The sequence below is a fragment of the Falco biarmicus genome, chromosome 16 (genome assembly GCF_023638135.1).
Source record: "Falco biarmicus isolate bFalBia1 chromosome 16, bFalBia1.pri, whole genome shotgun sequence".
Classification (NCBI taxonomy): Eukaryota; Metazoa; Chordata; class Aves; order Falconiformes; family Falconidae; genus Falco; species Falco biarmicus.
This window is the reverse complement of record NC_079303.1, coordinates 3,099,674-3,127,362: the sequence shown is the minus strand read 5'-3', so window position 1 is coordinate 3,127,362 and position 27,689 is coordinate 3,099,674. Positions and strand designations below refer to the sequence as shown.

The window sequence follows — 27,689 nt, the reverse complement described above, 5'->3', positions numbered from 1 at the left end:
CCGCAGGGGCTGGAGGAGCGAGGGGGCTGAGTGGGGATGGTCAGACTTTGTCATCGGAACAGAATGAGCTGCAGCCCCTGTGCCACTGCCCCTTCCCCGGGGCTGCAGGATCAGGCCCAGTGCCAAGACAGGGTCCAGCAGCCCTCAGCATCTCCTTGGAGAGCAATAAAGCTCCCGCATCCCACAGACCCTGGGCTGCTTACCAGCTCTCCGTGCCTCACTTTCCCCAGCTGAAAATGTAGGGTAGGGGTGGGGGTGGGCTGCTCCTAACACACAGGGCAGGCAGATCGCTCAGGGACCACGGCACACCGCCACAAGACAGAGCTGATACCAGATTCCTCCGTTTCCCAGCGCCAGTGCCACCAGGATGAAGCCACTCCTGAGAGGACATAGCTCAGGGTAGGGAGCACAGACTCCCCGACCTGCCCGCTCCTTTGTCGTGACCTGTTCAACCGAGCATCTAAATCAGGCAGCTCCAGCGCCGGGGCTGACACCAGCCACGCACAGGCTGCTCGGTCTCCTTCAATAAATCTGGCTCTTGTCAAAAAATAAAGCACCGGGAAGCACGGCAGCTGCGGGAGGCTCTCCCGGCCAGCCCTGGCACCGGCTGATGCCGAAAGGAGACAGCTCAGCTGGGGGTGCTGGCGGCAGATGGAAAACCAGTGATGAGAAAGAAAACTTTTTCTTAATTGCCCACAGACCAGGCTTCCTGCACTGGGGAGGCAGCTCCAGTGGATAACGCCGGTGCTGCCAAAGGGTGGTTGCATCCCTTTTTCCAAAACAAACCCCAGCTCCCATCCCAAGCATGGGGTGCAGACAGCCATGGATGCTGCCCTTCGGGATGCTCCTGGCTGAAAGTGCGGTCCCCCTGCCTTCAGCCTCCCGCTCCTCCTCGCCCAGCCCAGGGACACAGCTTGGGGCTGCGGGGCCAGGGCAGCTTGGGGGAGCCAGGCAGCTGCAATTTGTTTTAATAAACCCAGTGAAGAACAAGGAAATGAAGTGGCAGGAGCGGGTGATTAATCAGAGTCCCCCAGCCGATTTCCACCTTCCTGGCTTCATGAAGGTTATTTACCCACTAAGTGGGGAAGCGTGGTGCTGAATGCAGCAGCCCTCCCATCCCACTGCCCCCAAAGCCTTGGGGCATCCCCCGTTACAGGGAGCAGACACAAACCTGGGGGGCTCAGCACCAGGGGTCTAATCCAGCTCTGCACACACACATACACACACCCCCAGCTGCAGCAACCCAGCCCCAGGCAGCAAAACCTCATGTGCCTGCAGGTGCTGAGCACTCCTGGCTCCCGCCACACACACGACTGGCATCGTCCTCCGTAAGGTGAATTATTCATGCTGTACAATACCCCTGTGCTAAAAAGAGCTGCTGCACTCACTGCCACAAAGAAAACAAGCACCTCAAAGTGTCCGGCGTGTGCTGAGTCCTTCCCCTGGCCAAGGATGCTCCTCACCCCAGCTGAGCACTTAGGCTTCATCACGTCCCAGCTCTTTCTGGGTGGGGTTGAAAAATGCAACCCCAGACCCCGACGCAGCTTTTTGGGGATCATATTTGCAGGGGACAGACCTGGTTCCTTTTACACCAGCATCACCGTGGTGGTTCAGGAGAAAGTACGTAGAGCTGGGGCTGGAAAGCTAGCAGAAAGGGGTGGGAAGGAGCTGGAGCATGCCAGAAAGCTCTTGCAGTGACGCCAGAGAGATGCTATCGCAAGGAGCCGAGACCAGGGATTTGGGGGAAGGTTTTTTCTGCAAGCAGAGCTACGAGGAGAGATGGAGCCAGCTTGGACAGAGGATGGGAGCCAGCTTGGACAGAGGATGCCGCATCTGCAAGTTGTTCCACTGATGTACAGCTTTAATTAGGCAGTGGCATCTAAAAGGACACGTTACGTATTTATGTAGCACAGGAGCAACAAAAACCCTGGCAGGGAGGGGCAAGGCTCACCGCCGGTGGGGAAGGGCCGGTGGGCTGCATGGGAAGGGAGCAGGGAGAGATGCGTGGGAGGGGAGCGTGGGATGGGGCGAGGGACCACGGAGGGGGACAGCATCATCCTGGGGCAGGAACAACCACCTCTGCCATGCATACGGCCGGAGGTAAAGGGGCTGCTCCAGGCTCCTGGGGACAAGTTGGGGGGGCTGCTGTCACCTGCAGGGTGGGATGCAGACCTGCAGTGACCCACCTACTGCTGCTGGAGCGGTGGTGAGGGGACCCATCGCTGAAATGTGGGTGACCAAAGGGAGGGGACGGCTCCTGCTTGCATCCCCACGGGTGCAGGGGTGCGAGCGCACACCCAGGGACGGGTTGGGGGGGATGCTGTTTGCTCCTTGCCTGGTTGGACTTTCCAATTGATTTTGTGTCTGGATGTGCTACAACCCTCCCAGAGAACCACTTCAGCAATTTAAAAAAAAAAATCAAAGTACTTGGAGGGCACTTGAAACGCCACCCTGCTTCCCCCCCACCAGCTGCCCACGGGGAGGGGGCACCGACCCCCAGCCAGGGCAGGCATTCCAGTGCTCCCCCCAGCATCGGGAGCAGGTTGCACCAGTTTGGCTCCCAGCACTTCCCATCAGCGTCCCCTCGCCAGGGAACACGGAGGGGGATGTGAGCAGTACTCGGAGGGGGATGTGAGCAGTACTCGGAGCATTACTCGGAGGGGGATGTGAGCAATACTCGGAGGGGGATGTGAGCAATACTCGGAGCATTACTCGGAGGGGGATGTGAGCAATACTCGGAGGGGGATGTGAGCAGTACTCGGAGGGGGATGTGAGCAGTACTCGGAGCAGTACTCGGAGGGGGATGTGAGCAGTACTCGGAGGGGGATGTGAGCAGTACTCGCCTTGTGCCAGGAGGCCACAGCAGGAGCCAGAGCTCCGGTGAGCATCATTCCCCAGGGAACAGGCAAAGGCAACTGCCTGTGCAGCGACACCCGGGAAGGCAAATGCTTTGCTGAACCTCAGAGTGGAGTCACCCGTGCTTAAAGGTCAGCGGCAGCGTGAAATGGAAGTTGCCTTATTTTCATTTTAAGCATGTCCCTGCCATAAACCCACTATAAACTTTGAATAACAAAGAGCAGCAGCAGCTCTCAGGTCATGGCAGGGGGGAAGAGACCCCGGAATCCCCGAGCCCCTGCTGCTGCAGCAATGTGGCTGGGCCCAGCAAGGTGAGGTGAGACCACACATCCCATGGGAATGATGTCCCTGCTCTGGGAACGGCCAGGGGTGAGCCCACCTGCATGCACACCCCATCCCCCAGAGATTCGCTGCTGTCTAGGAATGGTTGAGGTCACCCTGCATCCCCCTACCCGGGGGGGTTGAAGTCTCCATCCTCTACCTGCCTGTCCATCAACTTGCATTTCCACACTGTCACGCTGGGCTGAGATCAACTCTGGGTTTTAAAGTTGCTGCGGACCCCCAGGGCTCTGGACGTGCCCTCACCGAGCCACCAGCGGCACTGGTGCCTGGCTGCAAGGCTGCGGCGTGGGTGCATTTGAGCTCAGCGACATCCTCCCTGCACAGGTCACAGCTGCTTTGCCCAGGGAGCAAAACTGGATGAGAAGGGGGGAAAAAAACCATCATAATCTAGAAAGGATGTAGGTATCCCTATATCCCCACTCCTCCAACTGTCAGTCTCCTTCCTCCTTTCCCACTGCCTGTCGCCTCCCTCCTCTCCCAAGCAAGCATTCAATCTTTTTTGTCTCGGCAAATAGCTTTTAAGTTCCTCCCGCTCCCTCTAATTTATATTATTTTAATTATTGAATAGCCTTCTCACTCGTCGCCTGGAACATTAACACATTTTAAAAAAAGGGACCCAGAAAAATCAAACTCCATCAGCGATCTGGTTTTTCCGTCTTTGCTAACAGCTTCCAGCCCTCCCAAGAGGGCACCCAGAGCTCTCAGTGTACTGGGCTGGCAGAGGAGGAAGGTAAGAAAAAAGGGAAAACGGCCCCGATCCTGCAGAACCGAGAGGTTCCGGGGTGCTGGGAGGGGTGGAAGAGGTGGGACCCCACTCCGGGGGCAGCAGGGGCTCCCACCGCTGCTGGGTGTGCAGAGTATTTATATTTCTCCCTGCCGTTTGCTGCAGAGGGGACTCTTGTTCAAACACTCTCTAGCCCAGGGATGTTGATGCAGATAAATAAATGCACAGCGAGGGGAGAGTAATTATGAACTCCTCGGCTTTCCTGCGGCTGGTAGGGAGAGCCGGGGGGAGCCCGTGTCCCACCGCAGCCCTGAGCCCCCTGTTCCCCCCCACGCAGCCGGGGCCAGTGGCACAGCACAAGTGTCCCCAGCCTGGCCCATGTCCCCTGGGCCGGAGCACGGAGCGGTCACAGCCGCCCTCGCAGCCCATCAGCAAGAGCCGCCTCCACCCCAGCAGTGGACGTGGCAACCCTGCAGCTCCCCAGCCGTTTGGCTCAGGCGTGACCTTATGTTTTGGGGGTATAACCCGCCCCCCCTTATGAGCCACCCCCCATAACCTGTGTAAGGGGGACCTATACTGAAACACCCCCAACTCTCAGCTGTTGCAGGCAGCTGAGACAGTCTATAGGTGACAGCCACAGCAGGGAGGTGCCCGGCATCTTTTATGTGACTTTTTACACACAGGGTGCTGAACACGATGGGCAGGGGGCCCCCGGGCTGACCCTCCCAGTGACACTGCTCCCACAGATTGTCCAAGCCCCCTCAAGTACCAGCCAGGAAGGGGGGCCAGGGCTGCACCCCAGAAATCCTCGGCACCCCCTCCAGCCTCAGAAGTTTTTAAGATCTACCACAACCAAGCCCTGAGCAACCCAGTCTGAGCCCAGAGATGGTCCTGGTGGGCACAGGCAGTGGGATGAGCCCCCCACAGTCCTTCCAGCCTGCGTTATCCCAGCCCACACTCACACTCAGCCCACCTCCCCATCCATCCCCTGCCAGGCGACTGCCCTCCCACAGCCCCGCTGGCACCAGGAGCATCAGCATCCCCCCTCGCCACAAAACCAGAGGAGAAGAGAGAAAAATCCTCCTGCTAAAAGTGTCACCACTGGAGGAGAATGGATGAAGGGATCCCAGGGAACACAGCGGAGGCAGGAGAAGGGTTTTAAAGACACCAGCTCCTCCCTACCCTCAGCCGTGGAAGAGGCATGCGTGGAGAAACACTGCAAAAACACTCGCGGTGTTTCTGCCGGGCGGTTCTTTTTACCCTTGCCAAACCCTACCTTGAAGAGCCGCAGGATGTTGGCCACCATGATGGAGACGGAGCTGCCCGAGGCACCGATGACACCAACCACGCGCTCTGGTTTGGTGATGATGGGGGGGCCGCCGTTGACGCAGCGCACCTCGGTGCTGTCCTTCTCGATAAGGGCTTGCACGAAGGTCAGCGACTGCTCCAGGGCGTGCGTGTCCCGTGAGCACGTGTCCAGGATGCGGGCGCCCAGGGTGATGTTGGGGAGCAGATCGGGGTCGTTGTTGATGCGGTCCAGGGCGAAGAGCATGGCCTCCAGGCGATGGATGCCCTTCTCCTTCTTCAGCTCCCCGCAGGCTTTTCCCTCCACGCCCCGGCCGTGCACGGGGAAGAGCCCCCCGAGCGTGATGTCCCCGTCGATGCGGATGGAGTTCATGTGTGGGTAGCCCTGGCCCTTGGGCTTGGCGGCACCCCCGGGCGCCCACCCCCCAGCTCCAGGCACTCAGGAGGAGGCAGAAGGACAGACGCTCCATGCAAAAATAACCCCCGCTCATCGCCAAAGCCGTGATGGGGCAGAGCTCGCAGCCCAAATCCCGGCAGTGGTCAGGGAGCCAGGCTGGCGCGGGCGGGCAGCATGGTTCCCGGTGGGCTCCCGCTCGCGGCACCGTCAGCAGCTCCCACTGGTGATGCCAGCCCCCAGGGAGCAGCGGGCAGCCGGGCTGCAGGAGGGTGCCACGGTCTGCATGGCTATGCCAGGGAGAGGAGGTGGCAGCCGAGATGTGAGCCCAAGCAAAGCTTCGAATCCTTCCTCCGGAGCCCTTAAGAGGGAGGGGGGAACAGGAGGGAGAGAGAAAATTAAGCAGGAGCATGAAGAGGACATCAGCTATTCCGTGCTTTCATCAGGGATGCTGGCAGAAATTAGCACTGGGGGTTACTGCAAAACACAGATTTGGGATTCACTTGATTTTTGATTCATGCCAGCAGCTTTGGCTCAGCCCAGACTGCATCTGGGCAGGGGGTTGGTGCAGGGGCCCCCGGCTCACTCTGCCCAAAGGAGCAGGGCCAGGTCAGTGGCCAGCTCAGGGCTGGAGTGACACCCTGGGACCCCATCCCATCCCACCCCCTCTTCAGGGAGCTGCCAGGGCGGGACAGGCTCCTAGACAGTGCTCAGAGGGGGGCAAACCCCACATGCACCCACAGCCCTGGTCTCTTGCCTGCCCTAGAGCATCCTTCCTGCCCCAGGACACAGCCAGGCACAGGAGCGAAGCAGCCGCTTTAAAGCCAAGATTGATTTAGACCCCAAGATGATGTGGGGAGAAATCTGCTCTCTAAACACCCCCTCTACTGAGTGGAGCACCCCCTGCTGCACCCACCTGCCCCCTCCTTGTCCCCATCAACGGCCCTGCCAGACATGAGCTCCTGCCCCCAGCAAAGCCAGCCAAGACTGAAGATCTTCCCAAGCCTCCTCCCAGGTCTGCCAGGCTCATGCCCTTGGTGGGGGTCAGAGCCACGTGCATCCCCCATCCCCTGCACCACCGAGCCCAAAGCAAGGAGGTGCCGAAGGACCTGGGGCTGTTTCCTAACAGCTTTTTCAACCGCCTGCCATGAGTCCCCACGTCTCGAGCGCCGCACTGCAAACCAAGCGGGCTCGGAGCTGATTTCTATCTTAAGCAAGAGCCGACACATCCAGGCACTGCCGAAAGCCAGCGTCACGGATCTGAATCGCTACCCTAAGCATTGCTGCTCCTGCTGCTCTTCCTTCAGGCCACTGATTTCCAAACCAGCAGCTGCTTCCTCGCAAGCATCCGCTATCGACAGCTTCCAGCAGCAAATATCGATGGGTACCGAGGTCTCGCCCGAGCCACGTGGGAGTTTGGCTATCTGGCTGCCCTAGGCAAGCACCCTGAGGGTCCACCCAAACTGAAAATGGCAAGATGGATGGTCAGCTGTGTGCCAAGGGCATTGAGCTGCTCCTCGGACCCCGAGCTGGGTGCCCACGGGGCGGGAAGGAAGGAGCAAATGGTCCCTGGGAAAACTGGGAGTAAAAACCGGGAGCGGTGGCTGAGCGATGCGCGCAGGCTGTGCCCATGGACACCCGCTGCATCCTGACCCACATCCCAACACCTCCCCGAGGGCCACAGGGATTCAGCAGCCCTGGCACCAAGTGCAGCCGATGGGAAGCATTTCGGCATCATCAGCGGCTCTTTTTGGAGAGGCAGCAATAGAAGAGCAGCCAGGCACCCTTGGGTCCCGATTAACCTTCACAGGGTGAGATTTAGTCCTTTCACCAGATGGAAAAAACCCACCTGCTCCTACTAACTGCCATGCCACCCCAGCACACTGGTGCACGCACCCTGTCTTGGAGTTGCTGGCTCCTCCAGAGCCAGTGCTGGAGCTGGCAGAGAGGGCTCAGCCCAGCCCAGCCCCTCCACCCCACACCCTCTTGGCAGCCTCCTGCTTGCAGCTGTGGGGCAGCCTGGGGGGGTCTTACCTCTCACCACCCTCCCGCAGCCCCCTGTGCCCTCACCTTGTCTCCTTTGCTTTCACCACAGACCCCCTGAGTAGGCACAGGGTGCTGCCACGGTCTTGGCCCTGAGATCACAGGCAGGACAGCCCTTCATCCCCCTCCCCACGCTGCGGAGCTGCCCCTGCCCAAGCAGCATAGCCCCCTGCCTCAGTTTCCCCTCTGGGGGAAGGCTCTCCCTTGCAGCCCGTCCCTGCTGTCTCCAAGCAGCCGCTGACGGATGCTGCGATGGCAGCGCATGATTAATGCAAAGCTCCAAAAGCAGAGGAGAGCGGAGCAGGCAAATGCATTCCCCAAGCAGGACAGACTGCAACGGCGAGACCGAAGAAAGAGCTTAAATTAATCTCAGCTCGAGCACAGAGCCTGGCATCCAAGCCCACACCTGCCGGGCCGGATCCTCAGCCAGCCCCGAGGGGTGCTGCCCGCCAGGGCCGGCTGTGCCGAGCCCCGTTACACCATGGAGCCCCGTTACACCACGGAGGAGGTTCTGCTCCGCAGCCGCCCCAGCCAGGAGGGCCCTTTGCCTCAACTCACCTCCATAAATTATGCACATCCCTGTCCGTCGGAGCCACTTGAAGGCCCCATCTCCAAAGCGTTTCTGACAGCCGGGGCTTTTAAGCAACCAGAATTACCCAGTGCCAAGCTCTTTGCTCCGAAAGGCAGGAGCTTGGAGTGCTGCAGCACAGCACCCACCCCAGCCTGCCCTGCCGCCAGGAGAGCTCCCACCAGCACGGCCCCGCTCCCACTGGGATCAAGGACAGGGATCAACCCTCCACATCGTCCCGTCTCCTTTGCAAGAACCATCCCATGCAGCAGCAGCGGGAGCAGAGAGGGGGAAAGCGGCTCCTGCCACAGCCTGGAAGCGGGTCAAGCTCTGCCCATGGGGAGGGAGCAGATGATGGGAAGACCCAGAGGTGCGCCAACACCACAGCCAGCCCCTCCCCCGCCCCCCCAGCCCCGCATCAGCTGAAATCAGGTCATTTCTTACACCCTCACCCCTGGAGTTGCGACATTTCAGCCCGTTGGAGAAGGTGCGATGGTCACCACGTGGACCTGCTCCCAAATCCTGCGAGCCCCCAGCAGCTCCCGCAGAGCCAGCAGTGCCCTCAGAGCCCACAGCCTCTCCCTTTCTTCTTTCAAGCTTTTTCCTCTCTGTTCTCTCCCCTTTGTGCCTCCTTTGATCATATAATCTGAACGAACTGAAGGTAAAAATATCACGGCAGGCAAGAAGAAAGCGCAAATAATGGGAAGGGGAGGGGGGAGCTGGTTGAATCCTTCGCTGAATCATTAGGGAGATGCAGCCTGAGTTACCCGATAAGCCTGTGCTGCCAATGGCCTGAGCACTCACCGGGAAGGGGCAGGAGATGAGCGTCCCCTTCCCACTGTCACCCTCCACCTGTCTTGAGCATCCCCACGGTCACACACGAGCCGCTGCTCCCCACAGACCCCAAACCTTGGTCCCACCCGTGCCAGGGATGCACCCAGCCCTGGGGGGCTGGCCGGAGGGGGTGGGCAGCGCGTGGGGGCTGGGCGAGCCAGCAGGAGCCCCTTACAGCTCAAGGACAAGAAGGAGGGAAAGCCATCCTTCTTCCGAGGTGTGAGACCAGCCTCTGCATCCGCAGGGCTCCTGCACCTCCCCAGAGCAGCCAGCCCTCCTCCCATGAGGCTGGTGCTGCACATCTGGAGGCAGATGCACATCTGGAGGGAGACACCTGCCTACAGCAGGTGCTCGTGGAGCAGGGAACAGCCTTACCCACGTGCTACAGGCAACGAGGGGACACAGCCACCCTCCTGCCCCATCCATGGGAGCACCACCACCCCAGGGGAAGATATATTTGCAGATTTGCAATAAGTCAGGTGCAGGTACCGAGGGTGGCAATAAAGGGGGGTGGGATAAACGCCCAGTGTGGCACTTATCACTGCACCAAAGGAAGGAGCAATGCTGCTTCCTCCCACTCCCCGCAAGCACATCGTCGGTGAGGAATGAGCCTTTCTGTCACCCTCATCCCGGCTGTGCCACAGCCAGATCCGCAGTCTGGAGAGCAGTGCAAGGACTAATCAAACCCAGCGGATCTCCAGAACCCAGGCAAGGGTCATTGCCTGGCCCGAGCCAGACCAATCTGAGGAGCACCAGGAGCTGCAGATGCGGGTGCTGGGGCTGCTGCTGCCCTGGGATGGGCAGAGCCAAGGGGGCCAGGGGCAGTGCTCAGCACCGGGCTGCACCCCTGCCCTGCGGGTCCCCAGCACCCCAGGACACAGGGCCGGTCCTGCATGGTGGCATCCTGCTCCCCTCTAGTGGTGGCCATGCCACTGAGCCACGGGCCAGCACCAGCATCACCATCCACGAAGGTCCCTGGATGGGGCAGGGTGAGGGCTCAGCTGGGCAGGACAAATCCAGCGCTGATTAAAAATTCTCCTGCACCCCACAAAGCTCGTGCTGTGAACCCATCTCCAGTGCCTGGCGGAAGGACTGGCCATCCCGGGCTTCACCTCTGCAGCTCCTTCCCACAGCTCCTCCTGTGCATCCCTGCAAGCGCCGCACCAGTCAGGGCTGCAGAGAAACATCATCCGGGCTCACCATGTCCCACAGAGCCCAGAGGTGACCACAGCCACCAGACACACAGCCCCGGAGCTGGGCAGCCCATCCCGCCAGGGCGATCTGCATCCCAAGGCTCTGCAGCCAAGGCAAGTGCTCGCAGCTGCTCCATGGGGCTGGTGCACCTCCAGGAGGGGCAGCTGGAGCCCCCCCCTCCACACATCGCCTGGGTTTTGTGTGCAAGATTTCCCTTCCCCAGCTTGGTGCTGCTGCAGCCCCAGGAAAAAACAGCCCAGAGTGTCCCCCAAATCACACCGACCAACCCCAAGAGCCTGGGGCCAGAGGAGACTTGGCCCATGACAGCGGCACAGCACAGAGGGTCTCTGCTGGAGCCCCCCAGACCTGCCCCGTGACACAGGGATTTTGCGGGCAGTGAAAAAGCTCCTTTAGGGGTTAAATAAATAAGGAAGGGAATGGCCCATTTCTCTCCCTCGCTCCACGCCCTGCAGGACTCCCAGTCAAAACCAAGTCATTTTGCTGCCATTAGCTCCATGGAGCCCACGCCACTGCAGGCAGGCGAGTTCACATCTCGTGTGCCATCAACCAGAGCGCCGGCTAAGCGCTAACCACCATGGCTTCGTCACCGCTGGCAGTGGGCAAAGCACAGAGGCGTGTTAATTCAGATCCCAGCCAGGGCTTATCCTGAGCATCCCACCCCACCGCCAGCAGACCCTGCTCCCACGGATCTTAGAGCAGGATGGGGCTCCTCCAGCTGTACAAGACCTGTTGGCTCCCAGTTCAGAACCTGGGCACTCACTGGTTTTGTGCTGAGCCCACCCAGTTGCATCAGGGCTTATTAAACCAGGCAAAGGCTTAGCTGGTGACACAATCCAGGAGACGCAGGAATAAGCAGCGAAGAGGCTGTGCCCAGCACTCACCTGCGTGACTCCATCCCTGGCTGCCAAGGAGCCAACCACCCATCAGCCCACCACCGAGGAGACCTCCCCAGCCCAGCCCCAGCACGGGAAGGGCTGTGCCGGCTTCTGCCACACTGGCTGCCGCAAGCTCGCCAGCATCTTTTTGAAAATCAAGGCCATTTCTTTCCCCACCTGCTATTCCTTCAGTAAGCGGGGCCAGCCGGCATGCAGCACAATATCCCAATTAGCGCACGCTCACTCTTCCCCACTTGCAAGCGATTACAGGGAAGTTCGTTTTGGCTCCTGGTTTTTTTAATCACAAAAGCTCCATTAAGTATAGCAGAATTTAGACATAGAGGAAGGGGACAACAGGTTAAGTTCTCTCTTGACAGGCAAAACCTTAAGTATTCAGGTCAAGTACCCCGGCGTTTGCTCAGAGGAAAAGCAAGGCCACGGCTCGGCAGGCAGCGGCGAGCAGAGACCCCGGGTTTTAACATCAAAACCCATCCGACGTGCTCCAAGATGCAGCATCCCCCAGAAACGCCTCAATCGATGCACGAACAGATATCGCAACGCTTGCATAAGCCCAAGCCCAGTGCCAGGGTGCCGACTCAACCCCTCTGCAACCGCGTCCTGCCAGCGCCCGGCTCACAGCCCCGCAGCGGGCAAAGCCGCGTATCACCACCCTCTTCACTGCCACAGAGCATCCCCTGAAGGATGCTGAAGTCCGAAGAAAAATGCTCCCACTGAGCACGGATCAGACCTAGGACATATTTATCATGAGATATATATATATATCTCCTTAACTGCAGCCAAGCTCTCTCCTTCCCTCTCCCTCCCCACTGCCAAGCAGGCCAGGACTAATCCCTCATTTTGAAGGATCGGATGGCACAGCGAGGGGAAGGCGAGCAGGATCCGGCCGCGGAACAAGCGGAGATCGCAGCGGCTCACCTTGCGGGAGGTGGCGCGGGGTCTCCGCCGGCAGCCAGCACACGGAGCTCCAGCCAGGAGAGGCTGGAGGGAGGGAAGGAGCCGGCGCTCATCCCTGCTTCTGCCACGTGCAGCAAAATCCCGCAATTAATTTTTGATCACCTTCTGCAAATTGGGACGGCACTGGCTCAGAGCAAGAGCTGACTGTCGGTCCCCAGTGGTGCCCGTGACACCGCGTGGTGCTTCTGCTCCCCATCACACCTACACCCCGAGACCGTGGTCTGGCAGCACCATCCCCTGCCCATACCCAGCCTGGGAAAGCCCCGGGGGGGGGCAGAGACGCCCATCCTGAGCTGGGCTTGGTGCAGGGCTATCCACAGCACCAGGGCACAGGGAACCGGCCCACCCTGCTGAGGAAACTCCTCCATTAGACATGAAGCCGGAGAGGATGATACAGTGCCCGCAGCGGGCACAAAGCCGGGGAGGGCAGCAGGAGCGGGTTCGCGTATGTCATAATTAGGACCTGCCACATCTTCAAGCCGTTGCCTTTCTGGGAAGAGCTGGAAGGGGGTGGCTGAGCTGACAAATCCATCCTCCTCCTGCCTGATGCCAAAGTTGAAGCACGTGACACTTTTTCAGGGAGCGGGCACGCTCCTCTGCAGGGTGATGCTGGCCCCTGGGATGGGGGGCCGGGCCACGGCTGCGTCCGAGCTTCAGTTCCCACTGTAAAATCCCCTTGAAGCTCCCCCTCCGCTGCTCCAACACCCCAGAGTGCAGCTCAGCACCACCCGCTCAGCACCTGCTGCCCTCCCCAAAACAGGCTTGCCTGTGCCCCCCCAGCCTGGGGCAGCTGGAACCTGCTGTGCCCGTGGGGACCCATCCCCCTTGCAAAGGCAGACCACCATCGGACCACCATCACCCTGGTCCCCAGCACTGCATCCCCCCGGCTCAGCCAGGCTGGTCAAAAGCAGCCAGGATCTCTGCACATCCCATCGGACCGCGGCTCGGTGCGGAGGTGGCAGGTCACAGGGAGGAGGGTCTCCCCCCCCCCCCCCAGCCTGTATCTTGCCCAGCACATCCCCCCGCACCCCCTGCCCACTGCCCTGCTGTGGATAAATCCCTGTTTACAGGGAGCAGAGGGAGGGAAGGAAAAGCGCTTTGCTTTTTTTTCTTTTGGCAGTTCTCTTGGCATTTCCCCGAGCTCCTCGCTGCATTCAACAGATCGGCTCAGTTCTCTCCCTCCCCAGGCCCTGCCGTGGGCCAGCGGCCAGCGCCGGTGAGCATCTCCGGTCACCCCAGCCCTGCTTCGGTCACCCCAGCCCCCCCCCCCCCCCAAGCCCCCAGCCACAGGTCACCCGGTAGCAGCGATGGCAATGACTCACTCCGCAGCCTCTCCGTCGCAGCCGCCACCGAAGGCAGCGGGCATCCCCCCCGCAAAAGCCAAAGCAGCCCCCAGAAAAAGAAGCCGGCTGGCAGAGCACGGCAAACTCATCACACCGGGAGGAGGAGGAGGAGGAGGAGGAAGGTGGCGGGGCTGTTCCCAGGCAGGTGGTGGGAGAGTTGTGTGGATCTTTCCCACGGCTGCCAACTTCCCCAGCGGCTCCCGGAGCCAGGCAGATCGGCTCTGCCAGAGCGCTCCGGAGAGGAAAACAGACCTGGGAGCGTGTCTGCACCCAGAGCGGGGCTCCCAGCTCCCAACCCGGGATGCCTCCGTGGGGTCGCTCCAGCTCTGGGGAAGGGTCTCCCCCCCCCCCAAGCTCCATGGGGCAGCCCCTTCCCCGCTGAGCTGGGCAAAGCAGCGGCTGCTTCTCCCCCTGCCCTGCCCTGCGGCGGGCTCTGCGGGCCCTGCCCGCTGCGGCGAGGGGGGGGCAGCCACCCGCCTGCGGCTCGGCCACAGCCCCCAGCCCCAGCCCCCCCCACAGCCCCCTCCCCGGAGCCCACACGGGGGCGACGGGTACCTCTGGGGACAAAGGTGACAGGCTTATTGACTGGGGCAAGGAGGGGTCCCCCTGTGCCCCCCACGGCGGGGATGCTGCGGGGTGAGGGGCAGTGCTCCGCAGCCCCACAACTAGGAATAATGGGATGAGGGGGGAACCGGGGAGCTGCCGGAGGGGGGGACACAGACTGGGGCTGGAGGCGGCTCCCTGCTGTGGAGGGGGCTCCCTGCTGCAGCCCCCGCTGTCGCAGCCCCCCCTAAAAACAAAAACAAACAAAACAAACAAACAAAAAAAAAAAGGAAAGGCGGAAAATCTGCTGGAGCGTTGCTGGGGTGGGGGGAGGAGGGGGCACCCCAGCCCCTCGGGAGGGTTGGGGGTCCCGGGCGTCCCGGGGATGCTCCGCCCGCCCCGCACTTACCCGCGGGCAGCGCGAAGTTGGCGGCGCCGCCGACCCCGTCTCCGCCCGCGGCCGCTGCCCGGTGCCGCGATCCGCCCCCGGCCCCGGCGGGGCGCCGGCAGCCCGGGGGGGCCCTGCGGCATGCGGCGGGGGCAGCCCGGCCCCCCCAGCCCCGGCCCGGCCCGGGGAGCCGAGCGAGCCGCAGCCGGGCGGGACCCGCCGCGCTCCGCGCACCGCAGCCGCGCCGAGGAGGAGGAGGAGGAGGAGGAGGAGGAGGAGGAGAAGGAGGAGGAAGAGGAGGAGGAGGAGGGCTGGGGCCGGGGAAGTTTTGCATGAAGAGGCGCTGGGAAGCCCGCCGCCGGCTTTGCCAGCCTTTTAAAGCACTAGCGCACCGCGGGGGACCCCGCGGCCGCCCCCGGCTGCCCCCCGGCTCCCGGGAGGGGGGGGCACGGCTGCGGCCCCGCAAGCCCCCCCCCCGCCGGGCAGCGACAGCCCCGGCCGGCGGGGGGGGAGTGGACCCGGCCCCTCTCATACCCCTGCAGTCCCCCGTGCCTCTCTCTCCCCTCCTGGTCTTTGCATCGAGATGTATTTTGCTTGGACTTGTCCTTCTGTCCCTGCCCGTCACCTCCAGCCGTCGTCGCAGCCATGAGCACCGCAGCAGGGCTGGCACGAGCCCGGGCATCCAGACCCCCCCCATGCTAAAGAGCCTCCCCCAGGTTGCAATCCTCTAATTTCAGCATTTGCATAAGTGGGGGTCCACGCCTGCTCCCATGGGTGCAAATGCACCAGCCTCTGCCCAGCCCCACAAGGAGCACGGTACGTGCTGGGGGCGTGGGAAGGGTCCCCCGCACCCAGCTGCTGGGACGCTGTGGCTCCCACTGCATCCACTAACAAATCCATCCCTAAATTCCCCTCCCCGTGGTGGGAGCAGCTCCCCAGGGCAGTGATAAGGAAGGATGCTCAAGGGAGGATGCTCGTTGCCCGAAGCCATTGCCCTTCTCTTCAGCCTCCCATCAAGTGACGCCACCAGCCCACTCTGCACACACGTGGAGCACAGCTCACGCATCGCCTCCATTGGCTACCAAACCACCAGCCCCAGGCCCTGGTGGCTCCAAGGAGCCCGTCATGGTGTGTCCATTCATTAATCCAGAGAAAACACAGCCCCCTAGTAACGGCCATTGACACATTAACTGCTCCGATCCATCATGGTAATGACTGCGGGATAATCGGTCACTGGAGCAGTTAGGGAGTACACCTGCCCCTACACCGGGGCTTCGAGAGCATCCAGCCCATGCAGGGACCCCGGTCCCTGCACACAAATCAGGGGTCTGGCAGCAGGGAAGGCTCTCTGCAGCTCCACCTCCCGCTCTGAGCACCAAAAAGCAAAGCACAGCCTTTCCAACACACATTTCCAGCCTCATCTTCCCTAAGGACTGATCTGTGTTGTTTGCTTGGAATAGCAAAATACCAGCCCTGGTGTGAGGTCAGCCAAGTCCTGGTGCCGGTGTGAAGGGCTCGGCCTTGGCCATCGCAGCCCTGCCGCACAGATCCTGCTCGGGGGGCTGGTGATGAGCTGGTTTTTCAGAAGCGCTCAGAACTGCCCAGCTCCCAGCACGATACCCTGGCCAGGCCTTTGAAGGAGCTACGTGCTCTCCAGTGAGATGCACTTGCCTGAAAAGCTGGCCAGCCGCCCTCCTGCCATTAAAATAAGTGGCGATATTCCCATGGATTCAGATGCTCACGGGATCGCGCCCAGAGCACTGTCGCCTGCAGAGAGACCAGGCTGTTGCAGCGATTTCGTTTACAGCAAGAGCTGGAGCCGTTCTCATTGTTATTCTGCTCTGATGCAGGGGAGGGCAGCCCCGGGAGGGGGACAGACCCGTCCACCCCCCCATGCATGCACACATGGTGTGCAACCTCAGCTGTGCCAGCACCAGTGCCAGGAATGGAAGCAAAAGGATCTCTGCACTGTGGCTGATGGGGAGGGGGCACAAGGATGGATGCTAGTGACAGCCCAGCTCCCAGCTGCAATCTGCCCCACCAGCAGCACCTCAGGTCCCCGAGCAAGGCTCCCAGGCAGCAACTATCTGCCTGTCTTGGGGGGCTCTGACATTTCCAAAAGGCTCTCAGGGGAGCAAGGACTCACTCAGGCCCTTCTGCATGGGGAGCAGAGTGGCTGGGGGGGGGGAGGGGGGTCCAAAAGTCGAGAAGCCACATTGTCTCCACCATGGGCAACAGCTGGAACACTGCAACAGATCTGGGAGACCCCCTAGGACCCAACCATAGACCCACCTCTGGGATCACCTGGTGACCCAAAGGGGCTGTTTGGACTGGCACAATGTAGGGCAGAGTCATGGGCAGGAGTGGGGGGTCTGCACCCATCAGTGCCCAGGACCACGGAGCCCCTGGGAGGAGAGGAGCCCCTCACCTGCCCCAAGCCCCGAAGAGCCTCAGGGCACAGCAGAGGCACCAGCCAGGGCTCCAGGCTCGTGAGTCACCCACAAGCCAGGGCTGAGGGTGCTCCAGCCACCGCAGGATAAGCCGGACACAAATCCCTTCACCAAAAGCAGCTCTCGGAGGCACCCTGAGGTCAAGCTTTCTGCTCCGAGCCAGGTGAAGCCCTCAGCTCCTGGGGATTTGTAAGACATGTGCTCTGCCTTCAAGGAGAAACAAGGGTATCCCACTCGCAGCCTGGGGTCTCGCGGCACTGGGGCAGGGCTGTGTCCCCAGGCACAAGGACACCACGCCAGCCTGCTTAGCTTTTCCCAGGTCCTGAAGAATCACTGGGGGAAGGTGTCTGGGCTAAATTATGCAGAAGTTTGGGCTGAAGCAGCACCTGAACTGCTCCGGCAGCCTGCTCGCCCAGGGATGCTCGATGCTCCCCTGGCTCTGATGGAAAACAACCATCACCCAGCCCTGGCGACCTGAGTTCCAGGGAATTGGGGGATGTTCTTGCCACCACAGCTGCAGCTGGCAGTGTCTCTCTTTCTCCTTTCCAAGCCTCACAGACCACGTCTCCCCTTCTCACGCCCTTCTCCCTGCTGTCAGCCAGAAGCCAAAATATCACAGCGCTCGTGTCACCATCGAGAATGTCAAAACACAATTAACATTTGGAAAGCCGGCTCAGGCCAATGCCGCCACGCTTCCCTGGAGTGATGGGGAAGGCCATGATGTGGCAGCTGAGCAGGATGGGTAGGGGAGCACAGGGACAGGCAGGAGATGCCCCAGCGATGCCAGGGAAGCAGCCCGTGCGTGGGGTTCCCCTGAGAGCGCTCCAGCAAATCCCGCAAAGTTCGCTGCTGCTGCTGCCAGGGCTCCTCCTGGGCACAGGGGTCATAAGATGATCAAATATTCCAGGAGAGTTCAATACCGTCAGCAAATGGATGCAGTTCCATCCTCCGCAGGATCGATATGGCTTCATCAGGCTCAAAGCAAGAGGAACTGAGCAAGTCGCTGCCTCTCGCATCCTGGAGGCAGGGTTGGAAGAGCACACCCTGAGCCAAGTCCCAGCTCCGTGTTCACGTCCATCCAGGGATTATGGGGTGCCCCAGCATCCCCAGGGCCACCAGCAGCCTTTCCCTGAACCTCCAGGGTTTGCAGACCCCCAGGCAGGAGGCTTTGGCACTCCCCGAGCCCACTCAGCCCACGGTTGTCCCCCAGCCAGCCACACAGCACCCATAGCATCCACCCTCCCACTGCTCTGGTCCTCCTGCAGCAAGGAAGGTCACCATGTCCACTGCTAAAGCCACCAAGCACCAACCAGGAAGACGTTCTGCTTGCAGTTGTTTGTTTTTGTTTTTTTTTTAATATAGGAAAGCACAAAACCACATCTTATGGACTGGACTTTGCGGTTCGGCTCTGCAAAAGGGCTTTGAATAATTTATGGCCAAGCCAGCACCTCCTCATTCCTCTTCACGGGTCGCTCATGTCAAAGAGACAGAAGCTCAGGAATCACACACGGTCCTTTCTATCTGTGGGTTCTGTTGCCAGTGTGCAGTTGCCTTGGGTATGGATTTCATTCCCACCTGGATAGAAGGGTGGGGAAAAAATCTTTAATTCAAATTGAAATATTAATAGAGCTGTAATTACCTGTAATATCTACACAATTAAAAAGCAAGAGTCCCAGTAAGAACTATTTTTGTGTGTATTTAAAGAAAAAATAAGTTTGCAGGGGAAGAGACTGGGGGAGTTGGAGATGTTTTGCTGGTGTCCCACTTGTCTGGGGGACAACCTTGGCCAGGAGGAGCGGCACCAGAGGGACACGGGACACGGCAGGTCAAGGGCTCCTGGCTGGTGGCAGTGGCACAGGAGGAAGCGAAAGGCTGGTTTGCAAGAAAAGAAAAGAGGAGGAGAATGATTTAAGAAGGAAGAAAGAAGAACACATTGACATTTTTGTCCTGCTCCTTGCGGGGGATTTTGCAGCAAAGGGAAAGTTTTCACTGACGTCAGGCAGAGAACCTTAGCAAGAGGATGGGGAATGGGAAAAGTGCTGGAAGTTTGCAGGGTGTTTCAGGCTGGTATTGAGTGGGGTGACCCAGGCTCAGCCCCCCGCAGCCATTTGCCAGCAGAAATTGCATGAGCCGCTTGCAAGAAGCCATTGAGTTACCCTGTGTTGGGCAATTAGAGCCAGAGATGGGGATTACCAAAAGAATAAACAAAATGGCAAAACAAAACCAAGCAACAAAATAAGTCAGCTTGCCCAAAAAAATACCTAAACAACAGGCCCAAGGTAAAAAAAAAAAAAAAAAAAAAAAAAAGCCTTGGATTTCTTTCCACAAGAAAGAGACTCCTACACACAAACAGCACATGAATATGGGTAATAGATACGGATATTTCAGGGAGCAAAAATGGTACTGACTGCACTGTTATTGGATCAACATTCACACATCAAGTCCATGTTTCTCTCGAGGAGTGAGGATAATGGGATGCCGAATGTCAGACCATTTTAAATATATATAAAACTCATTATACGCTTCATGACTAACCAGATTTTGATGGAAAGAGTTGCATTTTAAAGAAATGCAGGGGGGGGGGGGGGGAAGCCTATCCAGGCTTACAGGGAGGAATTAGCAATGAAAGAGGGATGATTCGGCTGCAGGCTGTGAGTGATGACAGCTCCTCCTCCTCGTGAGGAAGGCTGCTGCAGCCGTGCCAGCTCCCTGGCAGCCCCCTTGGTTGCCCCTCGCCCACATTGGGGGCTGCCAAGCCCCCGTGCAGCCGGGAATCCTGCCAGGCACCTGCATCCCAGCCAGCGGATGCGGGACCCCCAGCAAAACCCTGACTGAGGCCAAGCAGCCAGACCTGCCTCTTGGAGACCACCAACCGGGGGGGACTTTCCCTGGGCTGGGGGGCTTTTTCCCAGCAGAGCCCATGCCAGCACTGAGGGGATGGAGCAGACGCTGGGGATCCAGCGCGAGCAGCGGGCACTGATGCTCCGTGGCCATATCCAGCCCTGGCCGAGCCGCCTCCAGCTGCCGTGTCAGAGCTGCTTGTTGGGGATTTATTCCTCTCTCCCGGGTGTAGCCAACCTAAAAATTCCCCTTTCTACCTCACTGCCTCCGTGTCTCGGGAGGACAAAGGACTCATGCCTGGCTTTTGCTGCTCTGGGAGCCCGGAGCCGGGCAACACCAGCGCTCTTCTCCTCTACAACACTTCCACCTAACGGCAAGAGTGCGGGCAAGGAAACAGCCCTCAGCACCAGGGCCACCCACCCCACAGCACCCACCCCGCACCCCTGGGTGCGGAGCAGAGGCCAGCACGGCTCAGTGCACTGATGGATCGGGAAAGGAGAAGCTGCCGGCTTTACCCTCAGGACCGACCTTGTGAGCAGGTGCTGGAGGCTCCAGCAACGGGGAGTTTTGCTCAATTAAATAAGCAAGGCAGCTCTGTGATAGAAACACGCCAGCCTGGCGCAGCTTGCCTGGGCAGCGTGACATTTCACCACGTGCTTGGCACCCCCAGCATCACTCGAGCTACATTTATTCCCCATGCATCCCATAACTTGTATCCCCATGTGATACCCACCTGGGGTATCACCATAACCTGCACAAATGGAGGTTTTCCACCCCGCTGCTCCAGCCCTCAGCTGACTCCATCCTCCAGGTGATGTCCTGCTGCTGCTCCAGCATGGCCATACCGGGAAGGGAGAGGGGATTTGGGAGCCTGGCACCCCATTTTGCTACTTGCTGGAGAGCACGAGGGCTGCTGCCGGTTGTGCTCCCCAGTTTGACCCACCCAGTATAACTGGTGAATCCCATCCCAGTGAGAAGCTTATAAATGAGAAGGTAGAGGAGCCACTGCCCGATTCACCAGGGATCCCCCAAACCCAAGCGCTCAGCAGCTGAGCTGGTGGCACAAAAAGCACAGTTATTTTACTCACTGCCAACATGGGACATTTCCAGACAGAAAGTGTCAGAGTTGTCCATGGATACACACAAACACTTTGACAAAACACATGGATTTAATTTTTTCCCCCTCCCCACCGCGGCTGAGCAAGATGCCAGCCCTCACCCAGAGGCAGAGAAAACTGGAAGTGGACCCAGCTCTCCTCCTCTCCCAAGCTGTTCCCACCCTCCTGAGAAAGCCGAGGAACAGGGAGCAGACAGGTTTCTCGTGCCACGAGCAGCTCTCCGCAGCCGGACCCAGCGCCGGCATGAACCATCCTCCACCCTTCTCCAGCTAACGCCAAGCGGCAGCGAACGCCCTGCAGCATCTTCCTGCTCTCCCCTCCCGCTGATATCCAGCCATCCCTCCTCAACGCCAAAACCCTTTGAACAGTCTTTACAAGCAAAATAGCTGTGACAGACTCAATGGTTTCAGAGGAGTTGCTCCATGTCGGAGAGCACGAGCTCACGTGGCGCAGGGCCAGGGATGTGGCTGAGCGTCGAGCAGCTATTTTGGGTGAGTGATTACTAAGGATTTGAGGTCTAAACAATAAGGAAACATGAAAAGCCAGGACATAACGTTACATCGGAAATCTCTCCTTGTGCACCTTCAGCACCTTTTTTGGCTGGTGCTCCAGAGAGCGCAGGACCTACCCCGAACAGGCACAGAGATGGCTCAAACTCCTCGCACCCATGCTCAGATCACCCCACATCCCACAGGATTTGGGGATGCAGCTTTGGCTAAAGCCACCACCCTGCTGCCACAGTGAAGATGCATGGCCCACGGGGGTTGTAAAGCCCTGAAGGGATGCAGGACAGAACTAGAGCCATGCTAGCATCATCAGCACAGCTCTGTGTTTTAGGCTAATATTGCACCAAGAAGAAGCCACTTCTACCTGCATTTTAAGCAGGTCTGGGGACAACAAGGGTAGGGGCTTTTATCCCCATCCCACTTTTAAAGCTTCACCTGGCAGCAAGAGCCTGGCACGGTGCAGAAGTCCCCCACCACACAGCCTCAGAGGGACCAGGGTCCTGGCAATGTGGCAGCGCTGCCCTGCTCCCCTGGACCACCCTTCCCTTCCCCCCCACCCCCTTTTCTCTTTAAAGCCAGAGATGTTCCACTGTCCCCACTGCAACATCCCAGGGACACAGCCCTGTCCACCAACCCCGGCATGGGGGGGAGGGTCACAAAGAAAGGTGGGCAGACAGCTCTAGCTGCGTTTCCATTTGGATACAGGAGGGGTTTTTCCACCCACGGGGATCATGGGTGGCTAGAAATGCTTTCTTTAAAGAGGTAAAAAGGAAGGAGAGAGCACATTTGGTGGTCAAATTAACTGTGACGGCCAGACAGCACATACTCCCTCCGCACCAACAGGACAATTAGAGAAAAATCTTTACCTATTAACTAACACAAAAGTCACTGATGGTGTGGAGAGTTAACCCCCTTGTCCTTCCTGACTAGCTGTGCCAGAGCAGAGCTGCAGCAGCTCCCGGGATGCAGGACATCAGCAGGGCACAGGGTGGACCACGGCTCCCAGCAGGAACAGCCACGAGCCACTGGGGAGGGACCAGGGACCAGCACTGGAAAGCAGTGGGAAAGATGCTGGATGGTCCCAGCGCTGAGCATCGGCATCTCGAGCTCCCAGCCAGGCACGATGATACACAGGACACAGGGAAAGCAAGGAGAGCATGGAGCAGGCCAGAGAGGCTGCCATCACCTTGCTTCTCCCCTCCAAGTGTGTGGGGAACCCACCGTGCCCCTCTCAAAGGCCTCAGACAGCAGCAAAGGCACCCATCCTGCATCCGACCCTGGGCAAAAATGGCCCCATTCACTCTGCATGCACTGCTGGAAAGCAAACTGCCCCAAACCGGGATGGATTTGCACCAAGGGCTCCTCCAGCACCCCTGCTGCAGCGGGTGGCAAGGGGCACACCTCGCCCCCCACCCAGGGAAAGGCACCCTGGGCAAGCAAAACCCCTCGGAGCCAGGGCAGCCTCCACTACAGAGCCGACCCCCTCGAAACAGCACCCGTCTTCTTCTCCCAACTTCTCCATAATTCATGCAACAATCTCCTGAAAGAAATGTCCTCCTCGGGCATAAAATATTCATGGCCTCATACTTTGTGAGGAAACACTGTCTTCCTTGGAGTGCAACCAAGCAGTCAAGGCCGGCACAGATTTGCCTTTGCAAGAGTAATTATGTCCCTCATCGATCAGGTGCTGCAAAGAAAAGGGGCTGCACCAGGCGCACACACACACCCAGCAGTGTCAGTGTCTGTGTCCCCATGCAAGAAAGCGGCTTTTGGAAGAGGCATAAAAGGTTTGGGAGGAGGTGGGATGGATCCTGCACCGTGAAGTGGCATCCCAAGAGATTCCCCATCCTCCTGGCTGCCTCCCTGCACCAGCAGAGCCATCCCAGAAGGGACCATCTTCCCCAGCATCACACCAGTTCCAATCCAGCCCCATCCCAATCATACCCGCCACTCCTTGCACACGCACAGCCCAACATGCCTGTAATTACACACCTACCACTGGCAGCCACCCCAGCCCCCCCCCCCCCTTTCTGTCCCTCAATTTGGATGCTGATCAATTAATCAAGAGCTCCTTTGTATGTCACTCCCTTTGCAGAGTTCAGCAGAGGGACCTGGCCCTGTTTGGCTGCAATATTCAAACCCTTTTTTATTATTATTATTATTACTTGCTTTTTCTCTTCCCAGCATGGGCAGCACCACAAGCTCCGGTCACAGGAGCCGGGGAGGACACGGGATGGGGAGGCTGTGCCATGGAGGGAGCAGCCAGCCGTGAAGGAGCTCAATCCTGAGCAGCATTTCGGGGCAGTGAGGGTCCCATGGCCCCAGCCCAGGACCCTGCTTGTGGCATGGAGTGGCATCACCTCCTGCTGCCTTGGGTGCTGAGCCTGGCAGCGGAACAAGCTCCCCCACAGCAGCACTTTTCTCCTTCGTTTGCATCAGCTCAGCACCAGCTGCTGGCGGGGGCTTTGCTGAAGCAACAGCAGATGAAGCCGCAGTCCTTGCGGGGTGCTTGGCAGTGCTGCACTCGGGAATTTAGGGATGGCACCATCAGCTGAAGCTGCTTTTATTGCCAAGAGAACAGCTTCCCATAGAGAAAAGTGTTCTGACCCAGCTATTAAAATTCACTAATTAAAAATTCTCACCCATAACCCGATTGATTCCCAGGCAATAAGCCAGGCCCCTGCTCAGGCCAGGCTCCCATGGGAGGTTCTGGCATCCAGATGTGCTCAGCAGCTGCCAGCCACCAAACCCCTGGGGCAGGTGGGTCTGGGGACCACCGGTGTAGGGGGGGGACATCTCCCCAGCCACTGGCAGGGCACATGGGGACACCCACACTAAAGCAGAGCCCCCAGCCCGGTGACAGAGGGGTCCCTTAACTGCCACCGCTCAGGGACAAGCCCATGCTTGAGCAGGGCTGAGTGGCAGCACACATTTAATTACTCCCATCTTGTCCAGTGCCATACGTGCTGTAATAAAACACGGCCCAGATTTCACGGTTCTTCACACTATAAGCCAATTAAACAAAAAACAAACAAAAAAAACCCCCACACAAACTCCTTTGCTACCAAGCCTGCCTTCTGCAGCCCAACCTCGGCCCAAGCTGGGTGCTCCGGCCATGCCAGGGCATCCAGCTCCGTGCACCCCACGCGAGGGGTCCCGGGGAGGGGGGGTGTCCTCCTGTGCAGCGCCTATAGCAAGGTCAAACAAGCCCCATCCCCTGCGGCAAGCAGGGAGGTGAGGGGGGAGCATCGCTCAGCTCCGAGGAGGCTTGGCGGTGGGGAAGGAGAGGAGGGGGCTGTGGGGTCCCAGGGGAAGAGGGTACCCCAGCAGCAGGAGACGGAGTTTATGGGGAGTGGGGCTGAGCACAATGAAAAACAATCTGGAGAAATCTGTGCAGCAAGGACCAGCAGGAGCCTCGGGCAGGGCCAGGAACGGTGACAAACGGGTCCCATGGGAGCACTGCCAGCCCCCGGGACCCCCAGCCAGGCCCGCCGGCTGCCACGTACCCCAGCCCACGCTCCCCAAACCAGCGCTCCAGTCCTAGAACTGGAGCCTGCATCTCACATCCCTGGAATTCCAACAAAATCCACCAGTGCCTTCCTGTGGCAGCCGTCCTCACTGCAGCCACGCGGCGGGAGGGATCCAGCCACGCCGCGGGAGGGATCCAGCCACGCCGCGGGAGGGATCCAGCCACGCCGCGGGAGGGATCCAGCCACGCTGGACTCCCTCCAGGCTGGGGCGGGGGGAAGGGAGGAAGTTCTCTGGGGCAATTCACTGGCCCAACACCCCCCACACACACAGCTGTGGTGGGGACTGTCCCCTCCTGCCCCACGTGCAAAGGTGCCGCACGGTGTGAGCACGCGGCTCCCACGCAACCAGTTTCCCAGCACCCTTGTGCCGTGGGTGAAACACAAGCCAAGTCCTCAACACCACTCCAGGAGCCTTCCCTGAATCCTCAAGGAAAATCCCCCCTCCCAGCCAATGCGCCCCAAAGATGCTGCGAAGCAAGGACCCTCATTAAATGCATCCTTCTATTTAAGGGTGATGCGTGGGTGCTGGCCTGGGGGTGGGCTGGTTGAAGGGTGTTCTCCCTCTGCAGCGACCCTGGGGCTTCTCATGGGGAATGGGAAGAGTGCTGTCCTCCCCCACTGCCGAGTCACACCGAGCCGCCCCCCAGCCCGCGCCGTCGTGACGCTCCGCTCCGAGGGGAGACACGCGAGCGATTCTTTGGGCTTCAGCACCTACATACAGATTAGCTGTTGCTAAGTGAGCAATTAATCAGGCCCTGGAGCTGGCTGGGAAGGTGGGTGACAGCCTTGCAAACTCCCACCAAGCTGCTCTCGTGATGGATGGAGGGGGACCGGCGCATACCAGAAGCCTCCTGACCCCCCCCACAGTGAAGCCATGAAGGTGGCAGGTGCTGTGTGGGACCCCCATCATGGGTGTGGGGACACGGTGGGATGCTCAGCCCCATGGTGGCTTCCAACCTTGGGGACACCCCCTGCCAAGTCCCTCACCCTTCCCCTTGCCCCCCCAACCCCCTAGCCCCCCGCCGTGTGTCTGTGCCATTTGAAAGATGACCCCCTGGCATCACCGGGCAGCGCTCCGGCCAGGCACTGCGTAACCAGAGCCAGGAATGACCGGTGACCACCCGACCCGTTATAGCCGGCCATAATCCTCTGGCCAGGCTGGGTGTCACAGCCCCCCCGGGATCGGGGAGCTGCATCGAAGGGTCGGTGACATGCCACGTGCCTGGGTGTCCCTTGCTAGGGACAAACACGTTGTCCCTGCAGTCCCTGGGGGGCAAAGCAAGCAGCTTGCGGCGGGCTCAGCCCTGTGGTCAGGGTGACCAGCATCCCCCCAGCCACCCCCTCCCCAGGGGACCAAGCAACCCCCCCACAGGGACAGGCTGGCCTGCTGGAAGAGGCAGGGATGCGTTTCAGCCATGCCCAGCCCTGCTTTGCCCCGAGCCCACCCCAGCACCATCCTGCTCCCGGGGGAGGGATGCTGAGACTCACCGTGGGGCCGAGCAGACCCTCCTGTGGGCAGGGAAGGGTGCAGACCCCTGCGGGGCAGGGGGCAGGGTGCAGGCAGGGCTACTCCTTTGAGGGCAGGGACCAGCTCTAGGTGCAGCCCCCAGTTCACACCTCCGGGGGGGCCCAGCTGGGCTCAACCCACCGCCCCCGCAGCCCCCGCCCCAAGCCAGGTGCAGCTCACCCGGCCTGCGGGTGCCTGACAGCCCCCAGCGTGGGCTGGGATGAGCAGCGGGACACCCAGATCCCTTTCCAGCCGCAGTGCAAACAGCCCCTGGCGTGCCTCAGTTTCCCCCCACCGCAGAAGGACGCCCCCCTCCCCCCGCCCCACAGCTCCAAGGTCCCACCGGCTGCAGGGGCGATGCAGCCCTGGGGTGACCTGCACCCCACGGCAGCCTGTGCCCGCCCCACGGGGAAGGAGGGACCTGGGGAAGGGGCTTCCCTCGCCCGCCCCGCTGCCGGGAAGCCTGTCCCCTGTCCCCGTTAGGTGGCAGCAGGGAACCGCCGTGTCGGCACCGGGAGGGCACCGGGCTGGCAACGCACCGGCACCGGGCTGGCACCGGGCTGGCACCGAGATGGCACCGGGCTGGCACCGAGATGGCACCGGGCTGGCATCGCACCGGCATCGAGCTGGCACTGGGCTGGCACCGAGCTGGCACCGGGCTGGCACCGAGATGGCACCGGGCTGGCATCACACCGGCATCGAGCTGGCACTGGGCTCGCACAGAGCTGGCACCGGGTGGGCAGCGGGCTGGCACCGGGCTGGCACCGGGCGGGCATCGCACCAGCACCGGGCTGGCACCGGGCTGGCACTGGGCTGACATCACACCATCACCGAGCTTGCACCAGGCTGGCACCGAGCTGGCATCGCACCATCACCAGGCTGGCACCGGGTGGGCACTGGCCCTGGGCTGCTGCTGGGGATGCCCGGACCACCAGCTCGCTGGGCACACTGGTTTTCCTTCTGCCACAAAACCGGTTTCCAACCTGTTTCACCCCAGACTCGCTCTAGCAAGGCGGGAGCCTGTTCTCTGCAGGAAAACCTGCTGGTTACATCTCCGGCTGCCCTGTCCCACCCAGCCCTGCTGCCTCTTGGGTCACCCACTGACCCAGACGGTGCTGCACCCACCGCCCACCATCACCCACCTCCCTCAAAGCCCATTAATTAAACCCCCCAGCCCACAGGGGGGGACACGAGTCACAGCATCCACAGCAGAGAGCGGGGCTGCTCCAGCTCCCCGCTCCCTCCTTTACACCAGCAGGCAGCTTGGCCCCGTCACCTCCGGCATCACCCCCGCCTTCCATTTCCCTGCTTCTGTGGCCACTCCAGGCCCCC

At 60.2% G+C, this 27,689-nt stretch overlaps 1 protein-coding gene across 1 annotated transcript in view; it reads right to left on the bottom strand.

The window, feature by feature from the left end:
• GRM4 (glutamate metabotropic receptor 4) overlaps positions 1-14,646 on the bottom strand; it is a 53,593-nt gene extending 38,947 nt beyond the window's left edge. The window contains 3 exon segments of the mRNA XM_056361839.1: positions 5,199-5,651; positions 5,653-5,982; positions 14,427-14,646. Of these exon segments, the coding sequence (XP_056217814.1) occupies positions 5,199-5,651; positions 5,653-5,718 (519 nt within the window). The 5' untranslated portion in view covers positions 5,719-5,982; positions 14,427-14,646.
• Positions 14,647-27,689: the final 13,043 nt, after the last annotated feature.